We start from the raw sequence: 23,002 nt of genomic DNA on the forward strand, positions 1-23,002 counted from the left end.
CTGGGAGGGAGGCTGGCTCATCTCATCAAAAGAGCTTTAAACTAGGAATTTGGGGGAGACGGTTGGGAGATGTCCAGTTAATCTCCACACCAGATTATAACATTGAGAGGGAGGACAGTGAGATAAGAACAGATACAGCCGGGGGGAAGAGATTGGACATAAGGAGGGGTGGTGGTGGATACCAAACTAATGGGTAATACCAGCAGTACGGTGTCCATATCAAATGGGAGAATGAATGTGAGAGAGGCCAAAAGGCATAAATTAAGATGTTTATACACCAATGCAAGAAGCCTAGGTAACAAAATGGAGGAATTGGAGCTCCTGGTCCGAGAAATGAAACCGGATATCGTAGGAATAACTGAAACGTGGTGGAACGGTAGTCATGACTGGAGTACAGGTATGGAAGGGTATGTGCTGTTTAGGAAAGACCGGATCAAAGGTAAAGGTGGGGGAGTAGCATTGTATGTCAATAGTGAGGTAAACTGTAAAGAAATAATAAGTGAAGGAATGGACAAGACGGAGTCTGTCTGGGCAATACTCACATTGGGTAAAAGAACTACTAGAGCCTCCCCTGGGATAGTGCTTGAGGTGTGCTATAGACCGCCGGGATCTAGCCTGGATATGGACAGAGAACTCTTTAACGTTTTTAGGGAAGTAAATACTAATAGGAACTGTGTAATCATGGGAGACTTTAACTTCCCGGATATAGATTGGGGAACAAATGCTAGTAACAATAATAGGGCTCAGATTTTCTTAGACGTAATAGCTGATGAATTCCTTCATCAAGTAGTTGCTGAACCGACGAGAGGGGATGCCATTTTAGATTTGGTGCTGGTGAGTAGTGAGGACCTCGTTGAGGAAATGGTTGTAGGGGACAACCTTGGCTCAAGTGATCATGAGCTAATTCAGTTTAAACTAAATGGAAAGACTAACAGAATTAAATCGGAGACTAAGGTTTACAATTTCAAAAGGGCTAACTTTAATAAACTAAGGAGACTGGTTAGGGAAGTGGATTGGACTAACATATTTAGGGATCTAAAGGTGGAAGGCACCTGGGAGTATTTCCAGTTGAAGTTGCAGGAGCTGTCAGAGGCGTGTATCCCAAGAAAGGGAAAACGGTTCGTAGGCAGGAGATTTAGACCGAGCTTGATGAGCGAGCATCTCAGAGGGGTCATTAAGAAAAAACAGAAAGCGTACAGGGAGTGGAAGGGGCGGGGGGATCAGCAAAGAAACCTACCTTATTGAGGTCAGAGCATGTAGAGATGGAGTGAGAAAAGCCAGAAGCCGAGTAGAGTTGGACCTTGCGAGGGGAATTAAAACCAATAGTAAGAGCATTTATAGCCATATAAATAGGAAGAAAACAAAGAAAGAAGAAGTGGGACCGCTTAAGACTGTAGATGGAGTGGAGATTAAGGATAATCTAGGCATGGCACAATATCTAAATGAATATTTTGCATCGGTATTTAATGAGGCTAATGAAAGGCTGAGGAATAGTAGAAGCGAGACGGATGGGAATAAAGGAGTGGGGATTGACATTACCGTATCCGAGGTAGAAGCCAAACTCGAACAGCTTAACGGGACTAAATTGGGCGGACCGGATGATCTTCATCCGAGAATATTAAAAGAACTGGCGCGGGAAATTGCAAGCCCGTTAGCGATAATTTTTAATGAATCCATAAACTTGGGGGTGGTACCGTTTGACTGGAGAATAGCTAATGTGGTTCCTATTTTCAAGAAGGGGAAAAAAAGTGACCCGGGTAACTACAGGCCTGTTAGTCTAACATCTGTAATATGCAAGGTCTTGGAAAAAATTTTGAAGGAGAAAGTAGTTAAGGACCTTGAGGTCAATGCCAATTGGGACAAATTACAACACGGTTTTACGAAAGGTAGATCGTGCCAAACCAACCTGATCTCCTTCTTTGAGAAAGTAACAGATTTTTTAGATAAAGGAAATGCGGTGGATCTAATATACCTCGATTTCAGTAAAGCGTTTGATACGGTACCGCATGAGGAATTATTGGTTAAATGGGAAAAGATGGGGATCGATATGAAAATCCATAGGTGGATAAGGAACTGGTTAAAGGGGAGACTGCAGCGGGTTGTACTAAAAGGTTCGGTATTGGGTCCGATTTTATTTAATCTATTCATTACTGACCTCAAAACCAAATGTAGGAGTGGGCTGATAAAGTTTGCGGATGACACAAAGTTGGGAGGTATTGCCAATTCGGAGAAGGATCGGGATATCCTGCAGGGAGATTTGGATGACCTTATAAACTGGAGTAATAGTAATAAGATGAAATTTAATAGTGAGAAGTGTAAGGTTATGCATTTAGGGATAACTAACAAGAATTTTAGTTATAAGCTGGGGACGCATCGGTTGGAAGTAACGGAAGAGGAGAAGGACCTCGGAGTCCTGGTTGATCGCAGGATGACTATGAGTCGGCAATGTGACGTGGCCGTGAAAAAAGCTAATGCGGTCTTGGGATGCATTAGGCGAGGTATTTCTAGTAGGGATAAGGAGGTGCTGGTTCCGTTATACAAGGCACTGGTGAGACCTCATTTGGAGTACTGTGTGCAGTTCTGGTCTCCCATGTTTAAAAAGGATGAAATCAAACTGGAACGGGTACAGAGAAGGGCCACTAGGATGATCCGAGAAATGGAAAATCTGCCGTATGAAAGGAGACTCGAGGAGCTCGGTTTGTTTACCTTAACCAAAAGAAGGCTGAGGGGGGATATGATTGCTATCTTTAAATATATCAGAGGGATAAATACCAGGGAGGGAGAGGAATTATTTCAGCTCAGTACTAATGTGGACACGAGAACGAATGGATATAAACTGGCCGTCGGGAAGTTTAGGCTTGAAATTAGACAAAGGTTTCTAACCGTCAGAGGGGTGAAGTTTTGGAGCCTTCCGAGGGAAACAGTGGGGGCGAAAGACCTCTCTGGCTTTAAGATTAAGCTTGATAAGTTTATGGAGGGGTTGGTTTGATGGGATACAGTGATTTTAGTCAATAGGTCAATAACAATGGTCAATGATGGGATAGTAAAACAGAGAACTTTTCCAGGCGGTCTGGCTAGAGAATCTTGCCTGCATGCTCGGGGTTCAGCTGATCGCCATATTTGGGGTCGGGAAGGAATTTTCCTCCAGGGTAGATTGGCAGAGGCCCTGGAGGTTTTTCGCCTTCCTCTGCAGCATGGGGCAGGGGTCGCTTGCTGGAGGATTCTCAGCGACTTGAAGTCTTTAAATAATGATTTGGGGAGTTCAACAGCTAAGTCAAGGGAGAGAATTCTTCCGGGTGTGGGTGGGTCAGGTTTTGTGGCCCGCATCATGCGGGAGGTCAGACTAGATGATCATAATGGTCCCTTCTGACCTTAGAGTCTATGAGTCTATGAGAACAAGGACTGGTAACCTCGGATAAAAGGGAGGATGGAAAAGGGGAGGATTTAGCTTTAGAAGTTCCTACTTAGATTGACATTTTTAAGTGAGGTGCACTGAAGTGAATGTACTCTTGGTAATAATTCTGTACATTACTAACTCTAACACATTGTTCTTTCAGTATTTGGACTTACAGTTTGTAAACAGATACAGATAAAATCATCTACATTTCTTGGATAACTCTTTTGAAAGACCACATGTCCAGAACACCAAGGATATGCATGTATTGGCTCTAATCCATCGCTGGGCTTTTAGAGACTTGGTGCAGTACAAAAATCACAATGTAATAGCCTGCACAAGACTGTGGAAGATACTTATCATGGTTCTCAGCTACAGAAGTCTAATAGTGGTTTTGATAACAACCCTAATTTATTATTTTAGTTCAACTACTATAAAGGAATAATGATGGAAGTCCAAACTCATTTTTCCTTAGAAAACATGTCTACTTAGCTCTTAATACTTGTACATAATAAAGGAGGCGCTAATACATGTAGTCAACCTATTAATTTTTTATTCTTTTTAAGAAAAAGGAAATCATGAATCATAAGTTCATTTCTCTATTTTTATTTCAAATTCCAGTGCTGTAAAGAGCTGCCAAACAGATGTTTCCATTTAACCTTAGCAGACCAGTACAAACATGTTAACATGTTCTCTTCTATAAGAGCTGGGAATTTTGCCAAACAACTGCTTGCTGCTGTTAAAAAAGCAGTTCAATTATATTCCTATGCTTCAGAATATTCAATTTATTCTATCCCATATCTTTCATAACTGCACCTAAACTAGAAGAGATATATGATTCAGGCCAACTAGCCTCTATGGCAGCTTCACCACCAAGTTCCATGAATCTTCTTGACTCCATAGCCATCAAGGCTAACTGCCAAGTACCACTGCTTGTATCTGTGGAGTACCTATTTAAGTATTATGCACTTCTCCTTTCTATTTTTTAGTATTAATTTGTATTATCATAGTGCTTAGGAGACCATGGACCAGGGATCCATTGTGTTAGGTGCTATACAAACACAGAACCAAAAGATGGTCCCTGAGCCAAAGGGCTTACAATCTAAGTACAAGACAAGAGATAATAGATGGGTATAGACAGATGGGTAGTATGAGGAAACAGTGAGACAATATTGGTCAGCGGGATAGGCAGAGGTCTAACATAACAACTGCCTAGCCATTGTTAAGTTTATTGTCGCCATCAGAGCAAAGAAGAATTTTAGAGAAGGGATGTGAAGGTGAACAATGAAGTGACTTCAGAGATGTTTACAGGAATTTCTTCCCAAGCATGAGGGGAAGTGAGGGAGAAAGCACAAAGATGCTTGTCTGAAAATTTAACAAGCAGGTGATGGAGGCTGGCATCATAGGTTCATTGTGGGCAGGGGTCTACCTTATTCCATTTATTCCCCAAATCAATAATGCAGGGACAGTGTGGGCATTCATCTCCATTGCCTTGCACTCTATCTAGTCATTCATACCAGTGCAAAGTAAGTTAAAACATTACAACTGGTAAGATTTGAGATTTTTGATTTAGAAGTATTTTACATCAACTTTGTTTTCATTTTGCTCAGGTATAAATAATTAAACAAGATGCAAGACAGTGGAGAATCAGACCTTATTAATTGTGAGAGGGAAATAACATGACTCCAATAAGCATGTAGGGCCAGATGTTCAGCTGGTAGACTTATGTTGACTTAGACCTTGCAGAAAATCTGACCCCTAGTATATTTCAACTTCACTGCTCAGGGGGCTGATGATGTTTGGAACCTTTATCATTGCAGACCAAATTTTCAGAAGTGGTTTCTAAGTCTGTATTCCCAGAGCTGTGTGTCCAAATTTTTGGAAATGGAATTTCAGATGCTCAAGATTTTACATATCGAAAATTTAAATGTGTGTGTGTGTGTGAACTGGGTAGGAAGATTATCAGTGGGAAAGCTGGCCCTGTACGAGTGGTTCAAGGTTCAGCTCAGGCTGTGTTTCCAATTGAGTCCAAGGGCAATGCATCCTGGGACATGTAGTAAGAGAGACCCTGGGAGCTATAGGCTGGACACCAGTGTGTGCTGGGAAAGGGGGGCAGGGTTATGAAAGTGCTCCCTTTCTGCTATAAAGGAAAGATTAAGGAAGAGACTAGATTTATTGTGAGGGTCTCAGTGAGAAGGGAACATGACCTGTTGAATGTTTCTGCACAAAAAAGCTTAGCAGGAAGCATAGGTGCTGGAGCAAGGGATGTGGTGGGTGCTGCGGCACCCCCTGGCTTGAAGTGGTTTCCATTATAAACAGGGTTTACAGTTTGGTTCAATGACTCTCAGCACCCCTACTATAAAAATTGTTCCAGTGCCACTGGCAGGAAGGCTGAAAGAGCCTGGGAAGAGACCTAGAGGAACAGTCTTCAGGCTGGTGAAAGTTCTCTAAGGAGGGGCTAGTATTTGGGTCTAGAAAACTAGAGGCTCAGGGAGAGCAGGAGCTACCTGTAGCTCTCCAGAAAGGGTTGGAAAAGTTGAGTGGTAAGGCTGCTTGTGAGCCCATGGGTGTAGAGAGCGAGCCCCTGCACAAAAGGGTGAAGATTTTGGAATTTTCTTTGCCCCAAAAGAGAAGGAGGTTTTGGGGACTGGACCAGAGAGCTAAGCCATCATACCATGAAAAGGAAAGCTGAGACTCTCTCCACATGTATTACCACAAAGAGAAGCTAAGCCACTACTATATCTAAATACTCAATGTAAGTGCGCCAGTTATGCAAACCTGCTTGAGGATACAAATGCAGAGGCTTGGTTGAGGCCACTCTGAAACTGCCCATATGTCCTGTTTAAATTTCTTTTACCCCTCTTCCAATATACACTGCACATGTTCTGAAAAATAGTTTAACCTCCATAACATTATATTAGCCATATTAATTTTACACAAGGTGTAACTGCCTCCCCATGCCCACAGAGTTTTCATGCACCCCCAAAGTGACAGTCTGATCCCCCAGAGCCACCCCAAGGCTCAGTGTTCCCATCATTGCTCCCCTTTTCCTTTTCTTTTTCCTGTGCACACATACAAAATTTTATTTTTTGCCTAACATCCCTTGCACTGTAATTACTTTTTGTTACACAACTGTACCCTGGTTACACTCCCATCTTGTACAACCAGAGACAGCCAGGGGCAGTCAAGTTATTTTCCAATAGAAACCCCTGACATTCCTTTAGTGATTTTGATTACATTACCCAATAGTCAAATAATTTTGATTAGATTATTCCTCCGCCTGCTACCTGCAGCAGTTCCCTATAGACCATTTCTGTGGGAAAAGGGCCCATTTCCCCTCAGAATAGCTGTAAAGGCTTCTGGGGACAGAAGTATAGTGGTGGTAGTAGCCACTCTTCCTGACCCCTGGTATAATTTAATTACCAAGCTTCCATCCAATGTGACTGCATAGAGTTGCATATACAGTTACATTTATATAACTGGGTTTTATTATTAAACCAAAAACTTGCTTTCGTAACACCACAATCGTTACCTTTACCATCTTTATAACTGTTACCATTTCCACAACTTCCAAATGTTTACTTTTTTCAAATCCTGTATTATCAATTTTTGCAAAAGGTATTTATTTGTAACTTTTTACTTATTTAAATCACTTACTTTTACATTTAGTTTTTTAAGGTAGTGCACTTTGTTTTTAACAACTCAGCCACCAAGTACAATTATTGCCACACAGCTGCCTTAACCTGTGCTGTCTTTACCTTGAGACTGTTTAAAAGGCATTAAACCATTTGTCTCCGTGGTTGCCCATGGATCTTTTACTTCAAAAATTCCAATGGACTACAGCAGATCTTCATCATACTTTGTCCCAAACAAAACAAAACACAAAACATTTCACACGAGTATTCAAAGTACCCTCCATTAAAACTTTAGAAAAACAAAAGTGTGGAAAGGCAGAGGGAGAGAAGGGGGAAGAGGTGGAAAGAAACCAATTAAGCCTGTCAGGTCAGTTTAAAAGTACAGGCTACCAGCAGCATTACCACTCCTGCAGTCTCAAATGTTTACAGTAACACATTTGACTTCAGTGCAATTATGCTGACTTACACCACCAACTGGCCCAGCTCAACCAAACGGAGGTGACCATCTCAACCCCCCAAATGGAGGTTTCACCTCAGGTAGATTTTTACATTGAAGAATGAGATCTTTTGGTCTGTAAATGACTGTCTTTTAATGATGTCTGAAGTCCAAAACCATAGCAATTGGCTCCAATAGATTTCTAATTGTAAAAGTAGTGGTCATTAACATGGAATAAGTTGATATCTTCTACAGATATTTATATACATGCTTCAAGTTAAACACATATGTAAGTATCTGGAGGATCGTGATCTTAGATTTTTAGTTCTTTAGACTGGAGACTATCTCATTTATATTTTTGTACAGCCCACAGCACAATAGGGTCCCTGTTCGATTGAGGCTTCTGGAAACTACTGTAATTATAGGTTGCCCAACATTTTCCAGTAGAAAATTCTATTTTCAGTTGTTTAGAACTTGGCCACGCTCCAACCATTTGGGCAGAATTTTTTTCATGCTGAGTGTCTGTTGCAGGCTGAATTTTGGGGGGGAAATTTCAGCCAAAAAAGTTCAGCTGTGTCTGAGAACAAGGCTAGAGGAAAAGAGCTTGTTTTCCCCACATTAAAAGATCCTAGCAGCCTCTTTGAAAAGCTCTATCACCCCCAGGCTTTGGACCAGAGTTGAATTCTGGAAGGTGGCCTCTGTGTCAAGGACATGCCTTTTCCTATCTCCAAAAAATCTGCCAAAATTTGGCCAAGTTAGAAACCTTTGCATACAGTGGATTTTCAGAAGACACTCCTTAGATTTTAATGCTAAAGTCTCTGAAGATTGTCTGCTCTGGAAATGCTCCTACCTGGGGCTGAGCCCACACCTCCCTCCCCGGCTCTGCACAGCACAGCAGTCTTCCTCCCCCTGCTCCTGGTACATCCAAGATGGTCATCCATCAGTCACGTAGGAGGAAGGTTGATTGCGGGAGGGGTTGCTCAAACCGTGGAGCTGTTTTCTGGTCCCTCGTATCACATCTAGAGCTAGAGTTCCTCTGGGCAGTGTCCAGTGGCTCTTTGGACCCCTTTGAGGAGCAGTGGGCATGGGCTGAGGTTCTTTGCTTGGTGTCCCCCTCTGGATCACTTCTTTTGGCCTGATGGTCCTCACTCTCATCCCTGTTTTTTCATTTGTTGTCATCTGTAATTACATGCTGACTGGGCTCATAATTCCTCTCCATCTGAGGAGGTGCAGCCCTTTAGTTTTGGGTGGGCCAAGGCCCGCCTGCCCCAATACGTGCAACAGGTATTCCACATCGAACTTTGATCTTTTCCCAAAGGCATCTCTTGCACATTATATCTTGCTCCATACTGCTAGGAGGCTATTACTGTTTGTTAAGCCCTCGCTAGGTGATCTTTCAATATATAGAGCTCCCGTTACAAAACAATTCCCCAGAATACTTGGTATGAAATAATACGCCACATATACCAAATTTCTGGTTTGGTTTTTTTAACAGAGTTATAACACAATTTATATTACTGAGTGTGGCAAAAAATGTAACAGTGTTGCCAACTCTTCCAATTGTATTGTGATTGTTTTGTGATATTTGGTGCTTTTTTCAAAGCACCAGCTGCTGGAATCCAGAAATTGTATGAGAATCTGTTTTCATTTAAAAGAAAATGTAAGTTTCTATCTGTGATAGGGCTGAGAAAGGGTACACAGCCTGACAGAGTTAATGAGGGCCTGATGCCAATTAGATCATCCAGCATCACCTGAGAGAAGGAGGGCCAGGGTTAACTGAGAGGGAAATCCAGCTGGGAAGGGCTTGGAGAGCTCTATAAAACCAGCAAGCTGAACACAGAAAGGGGCTGGGAAGGCTATAGCTAGGGCTACAGTGGCTGAGTCTGGACTCAGCAGGCTGGCTGAGCCTTTGCTAGGCAGAGTGATATGGAAGAGATGACAAATGAAACTGAAACCAGGCTGGATAATGAAAATAGGGAAAACATGGAGGAAGACTGGATGCAAACAAAGAAAAAAAGAAAAGGGTAGATTTTTCTGGAACCAGAAGAAGGACCAGCAAATAGGAAGGCAGGAAAAGGAAATGGGCAAAATTACATAACAGTAAAACCCCTAGGTAAGAACATAATGATAGGGGATAGCAGCCCCCTGAAGATTGCAGAGTGGAGAAGAAAAAATGCTGGAGATGGCAGAGACTTGTTTTTTGTTTTTACATTTCACTAACCAGTCAGGAAGCTCCTTAAGATAAAGATGCTAGGTAAAATTAAAATAAACTGTCAACTACTCAGATTCCTCACAGAAACAAGAGTGGTAGCACATAGTTTGCTAGCTGAAATGTCAGAAGAGGAAATAAAGTAAGGATAAGGTGATAACAGCTAAGAGGCTAATTAGCATAAGAGGCAGTGATAGCAAGTCTCACCAGTTGTGCTGGTCACTCTTAAGGGAAAGATGCTACCAGAGTAACCATAGGGTATCAGATATTCTGGACTAAGCCCTTTAGTCTTCCTCCTGTGAGATGCTACAGGTGCCAATTTGGACATGTAGCAAATAATTGCAAAGGGAAACTACAGTGCAGTAAGTGTGAAGATGAACATCCATTGGATAATTGTGAGGAAGGGACAGAACAAAATGTTGCAACTGTGGAGGAAAACACAGCTCAGCATATGGAGGATGTACCAAGGCAAAACAAACTAGAGGAATAAAAAACCCCCACAAAATTATTGATAACATCTCATAGGCAAAAGCTGCTAGAAAATATTTAAAAGAAAGAAGAGGGAAAACAAAGAACCTGACATGGGAAAAGGAATAGCCAGCAACAAATTAATGAGAAGGAAATAATGAGTAACTTCAAACAAACAAAGAGATTCATTGTGTTTCTGACTGAAGTAATAAAGAAAATGAGAACTATAATCAAAGTGACTGAAAAGTACCTACAGGCTAGCAACCTCAATGAAGGAAATATTGAAGGTTAAAAAATTATGGTGACTATTTTCAGCTGGAATGCCCATAGCCTAATAGCGCATAGGAAGGAATTAAAGAAAATAACTGATATGAAAACAAAGCCTGCTATAATATGCATGCAAGAGACTTGGCCAATAGAAAAATTAGACTAAAATCCTGGGATATGGTGTATATATAGGCATGATAGAGAAATTGGAAAGTGTGGGGATGTCTGTACCTTCATTAAAGAGGACCTGAACTACCCTGAAATAGAGATTAAAAAGCTAAATATTGAGTATTATGCTACTAACATACCAATACAAAACCATTCTACTGCTCTAAGACTTTATAATGCCTATAACTCATGCAGGAAACTAGAGGCTATGGCCTGAAAGAATTAATTGCAGATGTCACATACCCTCTCATTATTTGTGGTATCTGAATTGTCAGAACAGATTGTAAGGAAAGTAAGAAAAATTATAATGATAAAATGTTTAGAACAATTATTTGAAGAGAATAAATTCAGTACAGCTGATGGAAGCTTCTCATGCCTGGATCTGGGAATAGCTTCTAGTAATAGCAAGTATAACCATAGCTGGGAAATTTACAGAGGAGGGAATGGCTAGTGACCAATTCCTCACATAATTACATATCAAGGAAAAGGTAATACAGAAGATGAGGATAATATCCTCACTCAGAATCTCTAAAAATAAGCAACTGAGAAGATATTGAGGAATTCTGTAATAATGTTACTAAGGGAATCATAAAGCCAGCTAGTTTAGCTATTCCTAGGATGCCCACACTACCTAAAGATAGGAAAAGAATTCCATGGTGGAACAAGGAATGTGAAATAGTAATTTGGGAAAAGAATAAGAAATACAAGACAGCAAAAAATTCCCTAAGTAGCAAGGACTTAATGAAATATAAAGCAAGTAAGGCAGTTGCACAAAGGACTATAAAAAGAGAAAAATGGAGAACACACTGTGGGAAGTACATAAATACACCAATGCAGCGGAAGTATATAAACAAATTAGGAAAATGAATGGAATAAAGGGTAAGCCGTATAAACCAAGCATTGCAATTGCAGGACATGGAGTAATAAGCTCCAACAAAGAAAAAGCGGAAATTCTGGCCAAAAAGTCTGTGATGACAACGATCAGAGGATAGAAATTAGAAAGAGGAAGAAATGTTTATTAATGATTGAAGATGATGAAGAGGTGGGAGGAGGATGTGGATGTTATTTTAAATGAAAACTTTGGTATAGACAACTCCAAAAATCAGTACTAAGGCACAAAAGCACCGCGCAAAGCAAGAATGAAATACGTTTTAAAATGCTTAAACACTTAAGCAAGGGAAGCTCGAGGGTGTGTGACTGGGGTCTTAGTCGGGGCCAGCTGAGATCACTCTATGAGGGTGAACTGCAAAGAATGGGGCTGACAAATCCCAGAGCTTGTGGATAATTCAATATTTAAATTTACCAAGCCAGCACTAAACAGCTTCTGTTATACCTTACTGGTTGTTCAGAAGTCCAAACAACACAATTCCCTTGAAGTGACCCAGCCTCAGGCCTCCATCCAGGTACCCAAGTCAAATATGATGCAGATTTCTGAAAATCTTATCATATAAAAGAAAAGGTTCTACCAATCCCAAAGGACTGGACACATTACCTCCCAGGTTAATGAATATTCCAGATCTTACCAAAATACACGCTATAGTCAATTCTTATTAACTAAACTTTTTTTTTTTAAACCAAGAGAGTATGGTTAAAAGATCAACATACATACAGACATGAGTTCAATTCTTAAGGTTCAGATTCATAAAAGAGATGGTGAGATTTGTAGTTGCAAGAATTCTTTCAGAAATCGTTCATAGGTTCTAGTCCAATGTCCAATATCATTGCAGGGTGTTCCAGCTTAGGACTGGGATCTCAGTCCTTATGTCTTAAGCTTCCCCTGTATGAAGCCTCAAGCAGATCTGAGATGATAGAATCAGGACCCAATGGTCTTTTATACAGTTTTCTAGCATCCACTTGACCATACAGTCCTGGATAAACTATAGGCTTCTGATATAACCTTCTGTTTTCTAAACACCACCAGTAATTATTTACACAAATTAACATAAGGCAATTTATCCACTAGGCACTTTATTACAAACTTCAAAGAGACATATAGACAATGACATTACTTCAACCAAGATTCATCTAAATCAGAGGTTGGCAACCTTCGGCACGTGCCCCATCAGGGTAATCCGCTGGCGGGCCGCGAGACATTTTGTTTACGTTGACCCATCCACAGGCAAAGCCTACCTCAGTGGTTTGCGCATTGGCCTGCTAAACCCAGGGTTGTGAGTTCAATTCTTGAGGGGGCCGCTTAGGGATCTGGGGCAAAAATCAGTACTTGGTCCTGCTAGTGAAGGCAGGGGGCTGGACTCGATGACCTTTCAAGGTCCCTTCCAGTTCTAGGAGATAGGATATCTCCATTAATTAATTTTTTTCCATTAATTTATTTTTAGTTCGCCCTTCCCAGCCAATGGGAGCTCCGGGGGCCTTTGCCTGTGGACGGGTCAACGTAAATAAAATGTCTCCTGGCCTGCCAGCGGATTACCCTGATGGGCTGCATGCTGAAAGTTGCCGACCCCTGACCTAAATGTTAATATTCCCTTTTGATCTATGAATCTATAGCTATGTGATAGGTAGCATTTAAGATACACACAATTAGTATCACTTCTAACAATATAGGTTTGCATTTCAAAGTTCTAGCCTAATTAGCATGAATAGCCCTAATTACCATTTGCATACCTTTTTAACATGACTTTAAAGGTTGGCTTTGGGTCATCCAGCCCGCAAGCTGTTTAACCCTTTCTGGCCATGAGTTATATTTTTGTATAAGATTTGTTGCAATTATATAACAATGGTAGCAATAATGATTTGCATGGTTATATGTGACAATGTCACAGGGTGATACTAAAATTATATAATATATGGCAAGAAGGTGAAATCCTGCAGACTGGAAACATGTGATTATTGTCCCAGTGAGGAAACTGGGTAAATTGCTCTCAAGACCTGAGGCATACAGATCAATTGCATTCACAGCATGTTTACATAAAACAATGGACAGAATGGTAACAGAGATTAGTAGCACATCTAGAAAGAAACAGGTTCATAGACGGAACATAAAGTGGGTTCAAAAGAGGTAGGAGTGCGATTGACCATCTTGTTAGGGAAGGGACAGAAGTACAGAAAAGCATGATAAACCAAATAATTCGTGATCAGAACCTTACTGGAGACAGGAAAAGGCTATAATGGAGAGAGGGATACTGCATAAGGTGGCCTCCATAGGTGTTATGGGGAAAATGTATAGATGGGTAAGGGACTTCTTAAGCAACAGAACTATACAATTAAAGTATAAATGCAAAGTGATGCACATTGGAAAATATAATCCTAATTAATAAATCCAAAAAATGGGCTCTAATTTAGCTGTTACCACTCAAGAAAGAGATCTTGATGTCATCATGATAGTTCTCAGAAAATATCTGCTCAACATGCAGCAGCAGTCAAAAAAGCGAACAATGTTAGAAACCATTAGGAAAGGGATAGATAATAAGACAAAAGATATCCTAATGCCACTATATAAATCCATGGTATGCACATACCTTGAATACTCCATACAGTTCTAGTTGGGCCATCTCAAAACAGATATGTTAGAATTGGGAAAAGTACAGAGAAGGGCAACAAAAATGGTTAGGGGTACGGAACAACTTCCATATGAAGAGAGATTAAAAAGACTAGGTTTATTCAGCTTAGAAAAGAGAAGACTAAAGGGGGATATGATAGAGGTCTATAAAATCATGAATGGGGTGGAGAAAGTGAATATGGAAGTGTTTGTTTACCCCTTCACATAACACACAAAGCAGGGGGTCAACCAATGAAATTAATAAAACAAACAAAAGGAAGTATTTCTTCACAGAACACACAGTCAACTTGTAGAACTCGTTGGCAGGGGATGGGGTGAAGGCCAAAAGTATAACTGGGTTCAAAAAAGAATTAGATAAGTTTATGGAGGATAGATCCATCAATGGTTATTAGCCAAGCTGGTCAGGGATGCAACCCCATACTCCAACTATCCTTAAACCTCTGACTGTCAGAATCTGGGAATGGATGACAAGAAATGGATAACTCAATAATTGCCCTTTTCTATTCATTCCCTTTGAAGCATCTGGCACCGACCACGGTTGGAACACAGGATAGTGGGCTAGATGGACTACTGGTTTGGCCCAGGATGGCTGTTCTTATGTTCTTAAATCCAAATAGGGAAAGCTTTTTCTAATATATATTCAATTGCAAATGGAACTCCAGAAGGGAGCATAATTAGCCTAACCTTTTTTAACATCATGATAAATGACTTCCCTAATGGGGTAAGTAGTGATCACATTATTTGCTGATCACTGTTCCAAATGAACTTAAAGCAGAAACCTTGAAAGTGCTGCCAAAAGAAACAATCATGCACTTCAGAGAAGTGCAGAATGAGGAAATGGAGAGTTTCAAATTATCCATAGGCAAAATAAGGGAATGATCTTCACATCAAAGAAAATCCAAAAAGATGACCAACAGATAAATATAGTGGAAAACTTACAAACTCTTAGGTGTGATATTTGATAACAAACCTGCTTGGATGGACCATACTGAAAATATTAAAGATAAGTGCAAAGGTAGAATTAACTTACTTAAAAGTATCTCTGGAACATTCTGCGGAGCAGATAAGAAAATGGTGGAAATGCTATACAGAGCACTAACAAGACCAGTTATTGAGTATGGATGCTAGACCTTTGGATCAGCAGCAAATACAGAGAAAACAGGACTATATCCAAGCACAGGCATTGCAGCACACATGTGGTGCATTCACTACTAAGTTTGTGCGTACTCCAAATAGTAGCTAGTGAAATGGCTATCTTTCTAAGAATGAAACTCCTAGAGTTAGCCTCTTGGGCCAAAGTAGTAGGTAATAGCAAAGATGACAACATGAAGCCAATATATAATGATTGCTGGGAGTTAAGTGGAGGCTGGGTAGGAAAAAAATTCAAAATCTCCCATGTAAGTTGGATACAGAAGTGGATAAAAGATTGTAATGAAAAGAAAAGATTGAAAGAGACCAAAATCTATAGCTATGGGAAAATACTCAGTCATTGGTAAACCATTCCCCCTGAGCTAGACATAGAATTATATAATGAAATAAATTAAAGATGAAGACTGATAAATATACAAGATTTAGCAAATCAATATATATGTAAGTGGGAGTGGAGACACTATTGCCAGATATATACACATGGCTCAAAAGAGGAGGAAACAAGAAGAGAGGGAACAGCTTTCTGCATGCCCTCACTCAGACTCAAAAAAGCCATAAAACTAACTTTGTATATGTCATCACAGCTGAGCTAATAGAGATTATGTTAGCACTAAATAGGGCTTTGGATATATGTGCTGCCGTGGTCACCCTGTCTGACTCCTTATCAGAGCTGCAGGCAATTTACAATAGTAAGTCTGACAGTGGAAATGGTATTCTCAATGAAATATTAATGCTAACAACCAAACTGGTGCAACTGGATATAACCATAGTAATAGCTTGGATCCCAGGGCATACAGGGATAGCAGGCAATTAATTGATGAACAGGCAAAGTGCTAATAAACACAAACAAGTTGACCTAGGGTAGGAATCCCCTGAAGCAAACTGGAATTTAAACACCTACTCAAAAATGAGCTAAGGAGGGAATGGCACAAATGTATTTCTAATTAATATGCACAAAGATGAATTATTCGTAACATGTAATGTTCAGGAAATGATAGATCATATCCTTTTGAATTGTATAGACTGTACCAGTGAAGGCAGTGTTTGTATAGAAAACTAAGAGGCCTTACAGTAACAAAATTTTACTTGCAGCATCTATCAAGAATCTAAGGAAAACAGGACTCATTGGAAAAAAAGCTCTTCTGCGATTCTTTAAGAATATCAGGAAAAGTGCAAGTGCATGGTAGTCATAGAATCAGGAAGCGTGTCTGCTGTGCCACAAAGAGGGGGAGGGGCGGAAGGGGAAGAAGGCTGCTGAGAGAAGGTCTGCAGTCACTCCCTAGAGGGAAAGGGAGTTAGCCAGGGACACAGAGGAGATCCAGGGGGAGAGTAAGCTCTGGGGTCCTGCCCTGGACTGGGGAGTCTGACAAGAGGCTGAGAAGGGTGAAGTAGCAACTGTGAGCAGAGGAATCTCCAGTGATAAACCCAGAGATAGACAAGGAGATGGAGAGGTGGGGTAGGGAGGAGCCAAGGGAAACAGCAACAAGATCTGAGACTGAGCAGACCTATACTGCTAGTTATAGGGTCCCTGGACTGTAACCTGAGTATTGGTGGGCCTGGGCTCCTCTACCAACCACTGAGAAAGTGCCACAGGACCTAGAGATGGCACATCAGACTGTTTGAGGCAGCATCTGAACAGTTTGTTCGGTAGGACTTTGTTACCCCAGAAGGGGTGGACTATATGCTGTCCTGGCCAGAGGACCGAGTCATGGAATGAGAGAGGGATTACAATGCAAGCAACTGATGGCAGGGGGCACCAAATGGAATGAGAGCTAATTCCCAGACCTAGGCATAAGGAGGGCACTTGGGGTGAATGGACTCCTTTGAACTAGCCCTCATAAATACAGATAAAAACTTGAAAATTTTAACTAAATGCCCCCTAAAGGCTCTGGGACAGAATATACCTCTATATTCACACCCTACATACTACTGTTGTACTCTTTATGCAAAAAGCATGCCTTGTAAGGTATCATTTGAAATCTCAGAATTTGCTGTTCGGTATTGTTCAGGTAAAATGTGTGGCAACATTGTATGTGAAGTTGTAAAGTTCCCCTGTATGATTTTATCAACACATGTTCCAAATCCCACAGCCCTGCCCAAACGGAAGTTGGCCAACAGGTCTGTCCTAAACAAAGGAATGTGTGCTTGTCTTAATTAGCATTTAAGCAGTAAATGGAGTCATCAAGTTGGAAGGGAAAACAAAGGAAGTTCAAACAGATGGGGAAAAAACAAAGCACAATATCCTTTCACATAGAGTCTTTGGGCTTGTCTACACTTACAGCGCTACAGCTATACCCTGTAGCACTAAGTGAAGACGCTATCTGTGCCAATGGGAGAGCTTAGGCATAGGTGCTCCATCTCCCTGAGAGGCGGTAGCTATGTCAATGACAGAAGCTCTGCCATTGACATAACGGTGTCCACATTAGGAGTTCGGTCAGTATAACTGGCACTCGGGTGTAGATTTTCCAGTACAGGACATTTCTGGGGGAAGATCTGGGACTAAGGGTGTGTTGGGGTCACCCTGCAGTATAACCCAGGCTGGTGAGAGCTAAGGTATAGCTGGCAGGCTGCAGTTACACACAGACTCAGGGTGTGGCTTGCATGCTGGAAGGCTGCTTGTGAGCAGCCCACATGGAAGCTACTATAGCATGGCATTATAAAGCACCCAAGGTTGTAGGCAGGACTGACAGCCCCCCACTTGTCTGGATTATACCCCTGGTATGTCTCAGGCTCCAAAACCAGTGGCAAATAAAAAGCCCAAAAGTTTTACTTTTTTTTTAGAAAACGCATGACTTTTTTAATTGCTTGCGGTTGCAACACTTGAACATAAGAACAGGTCAGTCCCTCTAGCCCAGTATCCTGTCTTCTGACAATCGCCAATGCCAGGTGCCCCAGAGGGAATGAACAGAACAGGTAATCATCCATCATCCATCCCCTGTCGCACATTCCCAGCTTCTGGCAAACAGAGAGACATCCTTGCCCCATCCTGGCTAACAGTCACAACTATAACTGTTTGACATTTGTCACAAGCTCGAAGTGCAGACAAGCTTTAATGTGGGGTGGGGGTGAATGGAACAAGAATGGAACAAAGACCAAGCAAGAGGATGAAAAGTAGAGAAATTTGAGGGGCTAACTTTGACCAGAAGAGGGATCTCTTGTAGTTTTGCAGAGCCAGGTGTGGTGTGAGAGAGTCATGTAATCTGTTTTGCATTTCTCAAACTAGTCAGAAGCTTATTAAATAGCTAGATTCAGTTTGGAATGATGGAGTTGAGGTATCAGCCTGTTTGGGTTTTTCAAAACCATTCAACCATATTTTTTTCTTTGAAATGGTTAATATTTCTCACATTTCTTTTCAACCAAACATGAAATAAAGAAACATGCTACATACCATTGGTCCCATTATTGAATCTCCAGGATTTCCATCACTTCCTGGTAGACCAATTGCTCCTGGCTCCCCCTACACAAAAAAAATTATTATTTATTGTCTTCACTCTAGGTTTTGCAGAAAAAAACCAGCTTCATGTATTCACTTATTTTTGACACTAAAATGACAGTGACTGAAGGTCTACAAAGTAAGCTACCAATATTTTAGGAAAAACTCTCTTTCTACCTCACTACTAATCTCCCTGTACATACTATTTTGAGTAAAAAATGTAACATGTTAAAAGTGCTAGTTCTCCCTTTGAGAACGAATTCCAAACACTTATTTTCATTAAAGAACAAGGGTTAAAATAGTGCTAATCAACCAATGGGTCACATTCACCTGTGTTTTATGCCTGCTACTGCCAGTGTAAATCAGGGCACAAAACCTCTGCCAAAAAGCTGTTGTGTTGGTACAAAGTGAGCAAAACCTCTCTCCTGCCAGATGCCCTACAGGAGGGTCCGTATTGCCCAAAAATGGCCAGTGCTGGTCCTGGAAAGGGGTTGTGGCAAAGAAAGCCAGAAACTGCAATGATTCAGTTCACCTCTGTTGCAGACTTCCCACATGGGGCTTCTGAGGAGCCCCAGAAAGAAACTTGAGTCTCAGTTGAATATTGCTTGCTATAGTTGGTGGACTTCTCACCTGTATTTACTGATGACTTGATAGATAGTTGGTTTGCTGGGTGCTACCAAGCTTAGCTTTGAGCTTTTATTACATAATTAAGATAGCAGTACCTCCTTGTAGCACTGGGGCTTACCCTAGACCAACAGCTATATTTTCCCCCACCCCCTTCTTTGGGATCTCTCAAAGATCTTAATTTTCAGTAGAAAGTTTGCAATTTATCAACACCAACGGAATGCACCAGTAGGAGCTCAAGTAACATTCCTAAAAAATTATTGTTGCTTACATAAAGCAATCACTGAGCTGCTGCAACCAACTTCAAAACTATGGGGACACAGCATATTCCATAGAGTGCAAGATAGATATCTAATTGTTCATTTCAAAAGTACAGCTGAAGTTACTATAGACAAGCCAGCAACAGGCAGGAGACTGTCTATTTGCCAAGAGACAGTAAGAACTGTATTCATACCTTTTTCGTTCCAAAATAACTGTCCAATGAATGCTACCAAAGCTGTGCAGTATCAGAGGGGTAGCCGTGTTAGTCGTATCCACAAAAACAATGAGGAGTCCAGTGGCACCTTAAAGACTAACAGATTTATTTGGGTGTAAGCTTTTGTGGGTAAAAAACCCACTTCTTCAGATGCATGGCCGAAGACCCATGCATCTGAAGAAGTGGGTTTTACCCCATGAAAGCTTATGCCCAAATAAATCTGTTAGTCTTTAAGGTGCCACCGGACTCCTCGTTGTTAAAGCTGTCCAGGTGTTTGATATACCGAAGTTGCCAACAATGGCCAAACTGGGATGACCTCTGAGAGCCTGAGATGCTCCCAGAGTTGAATGGTATGCAGACTCATTGTGTTAGAAACTGTTCATCTGACTTCACTACTGCAGAATGATGGGAGGCTTCCAGGACAAAATTACTGATCATTGTGCTTGCCAAAGAATTCAGAGAAGCTGGACTTCCATTCATCCCAATATATCAGGGAGAAATAGTGGGTCGCCTAGCAAGAAACTTTTCTAAGGGATAGAGGGATAATGAGAAAAAGGTTTGTCCATTTCCTAGAAAGTTCTTCCTGAAAGAATAACTTAGTGTTTACAATTACCATAAGCCATTTGTTTTGTCAGATCACATCACTCAAAGGAGAGCCTGATCCAAGTGAAATCAGTGGAATGACTTCAATAAGCTTAGCAGCTGGGCCATATTACTATGCAACTGAGGTGAATGGGAGTTTTGTCTGAGAGGGAAAATTCAGTAAGAACCTCAGGATTTGACTCTGCCCATCAAAAAACGTCACTGTTGCATAGTCTAGCCTGCCCTCCTACCAAAATATCTCTTCTTTCTATGCTGGGAACAGTAACAGGAATTCTCTTCACTCACTGTAAATATAGATGGCAGTGCCTGTTTCAAGTGGGGGAGGGAGGAAAGGGCTTTAGAAGCCAATATCTTCATTCCTATCACCTGCAGCAAGGCCAGAATCCTGGGATTTGTACTACACCCCATTGGCCCAGTCAAAGAATGGCAAATTAACAAGAGACAAGGCACCACATCCACAATGGAGACTGTATATGTTGTTCAAGGATGGAAGACAATGGGATATAAATGGCCCCAAATTATAATACTGGTCATTTTTTTGGTTCCAGTGTGATATTAAATGGACTCAATACAAAATAATTATTCAGGATTGGCCCCCTTCAGACCAGCCACTAGAATTCACCCCACCTCTGAATCCTCTACCCTCCCCACAACCATGAGGGTAGCAAGGGTACATGAAGAAGAGAGTCTGAGAGAGCTACCCTTCTTCTTCCAGGATAATAGAGTCCACCAACTATCTTCTGGGTGTGTCACTCATGTTTACCTTTGGGAGCTGCCCCTTTGAGCTTCTCACCTGAGCTGGCCATTGCCCCCAAACTGCAATGAAATTACATGTAAACTTAACTTTTAGTTTCTGCCCTTACTCCCTAATAACCTACAACTAGGCCTCCAGGATGCTGCAAGGAAGGCACAAAAACTCAGACCACCTGACACCTTGATGTTCTTGCCCCAAAGGAAAATTTCCTTCCCGATCTCAGACTGTCAATCAGACACACCCACAGCATCTTGGAAATACAGTTCAAACAATACCTCCATTATCAGGCAGGGCAGCAATGAAAGAAAAATGGCTGCTGCATACTCTGAAGGCTTAATGTACAGGAAGAGAGGAGTTAAGACAATCAACTCTCCTTTTTCCCTTGTCCCACAGCCTACCCAATAGGAGCAGAGAGAGGTGGAGAATCTCTTGCCCCTCTCTCTGGCCAGGCACATCTCAGTGTGAGTTTTGGGGTAGGAAGGGGAAAGTCTGTAAGGCCCCTGAACAGCCAAGCCTATTCCTCCCTTCCAACCCTCCTCCCAGAATCTCAGAGGTTTCTTCCCTGCTGGGCTAATCAAACATCCTCCTCCCCTGCTGAGCTGGTGGGTGGCATTCTGTTACAAAAGGCTGAAAATAAACCTTTTTGCTTTTTCAGGATACATATGAAGTCTCAGCTTTTACAGGGCCATTCTGACAAAAGTTACCTTCAATGAAATGACAAAACAGTTATTTTCCTCTATGAAATAAACCACAGTACAACAGAAGATAGGCATACATCTGTATTAAACTAACTGGGCTAGGTCTGCCTTTATTTCTATCATTGCAACTTTAGTTCCATTAACCTGGTATAAGTATACCTTATATCAGTATAAGGTATAAGTGTTACTGAGTGCAAAATGTTCAATATTTTGGCTCCAGCAGATAAATCTCAGATGATTTACCTTTGGTCCAGGCGGTCCACGAATCGATGGTCCAGGGTTACCAACTGAGCCTTTATTTCCGGGCTCACCCTACAATAAAACAATATAATATAAGTATAAAGTAAATACTTCCTGTGTATGTACTAATTTATTTATTGTTCAACCCTTAGTATAAAATAGCCAAAATATTTCAGATCAAATGGGTAATATTTGGTGAAAAAACATAAATCAATCCATTTTTCCTCAAATTTGCAAACCCTAATAAACCTTTTGAGGAACATAGACTGAACTTCAAGTCTGAAATGAGCACTGGTTGAACAACTTATTTGATAAAAAAAAAATTAATACTAACTCATGTGGTGGTGGTTGTTTCTTTGCTCAGCTAATAGAGCTATTTTATTATATACGTGTGTGATTTGGATGGCTTCAGTGTGCAGGGCATATATATATATATATATAATACATTATACATCAAACTACATCAAAAGAATGTTAAGGTTGAAAAATTAAGCACCCTAGCCTTGGGAAATGCCTGAATTAACAGTGCCTTTGCAATATTAATTTGGTCCCTTTATGATGGTATTGAATTACATAATCACATACTATTTTTCCACAGAACCCCTGCCTCATTCAGTGCACAGGATGAAAATATACTTTTCTGTTTTGCCAGTTTAACATAAAAATCTCAAAGCTTTAGAGTCGTCAATAAATTCACACCATAAAAATTCCAGAGATGTTTGTATAGTGTAGAAAAAGGAGTATAGGAAAGAACAAACCTACTTTTGGTCCTGGAGGTCCTTGTAATCCTTTAGCACCAGCATCCCCTTGGGATCCTTTTTCTCCGTGATCACCCTGACCCAAATATAATCATTTAGTTTATAAATCACTACAAAGATTTTACACTTGATAGTTAAAAAAAATCCTGGGTGCCTAAGGTTAGGGAGAAAGAT

The 23,002-nt window shown here is 41.0% G+C and overlaps 1 protein-coding gene across 3 annotated transcripts in view; it reads right to left on the reverse strand.

The window, feature by feature from the left end:
- The window catches only part of COL28A1 (collagen type XXVIII alpha 1 chain), a 140,701-nt gene that overhangs the window by 53,654 nt on the left and 64,045 nt on the right, over positions 1-23,002 (reverse strand). For all 3 annotated transcript variants that reach the window (XM_024101347.3, XM_008163424.4, XM_065587012.1), the window contains exons 21-23: positions 22,833-22,904; positions 22,074-22,142; positions 18,632-18,700 (exon numbers count right to left, since the gene is read on the reverse strand). In XM_024101347.3, coding sequence (XP_023957115.2) covers positions 18,632-18,700; positions 22,074-22,142; positions 22,833-22,904 — 210 coding nt within the window. The remainder of the gene's footprint in view (positions 1-18,631; positions 18,701-22,073; positions 22,143-22,832; positions 22,905-23,002) is intronic.

This window comes from Chrysemys picta, chromosome 2 (genome assembly GCF_011386835.1).
Source record: "Chrysemys picta bellii isolate R12L10 chromosome 2, ASM1138683v2, whole genome shotgun sequence".
Lineage (NCBI taxonomy): Eukaryota > Metazoa > Chordata > Testudines > Emydidae > Chrysemys > Chrysemys picta.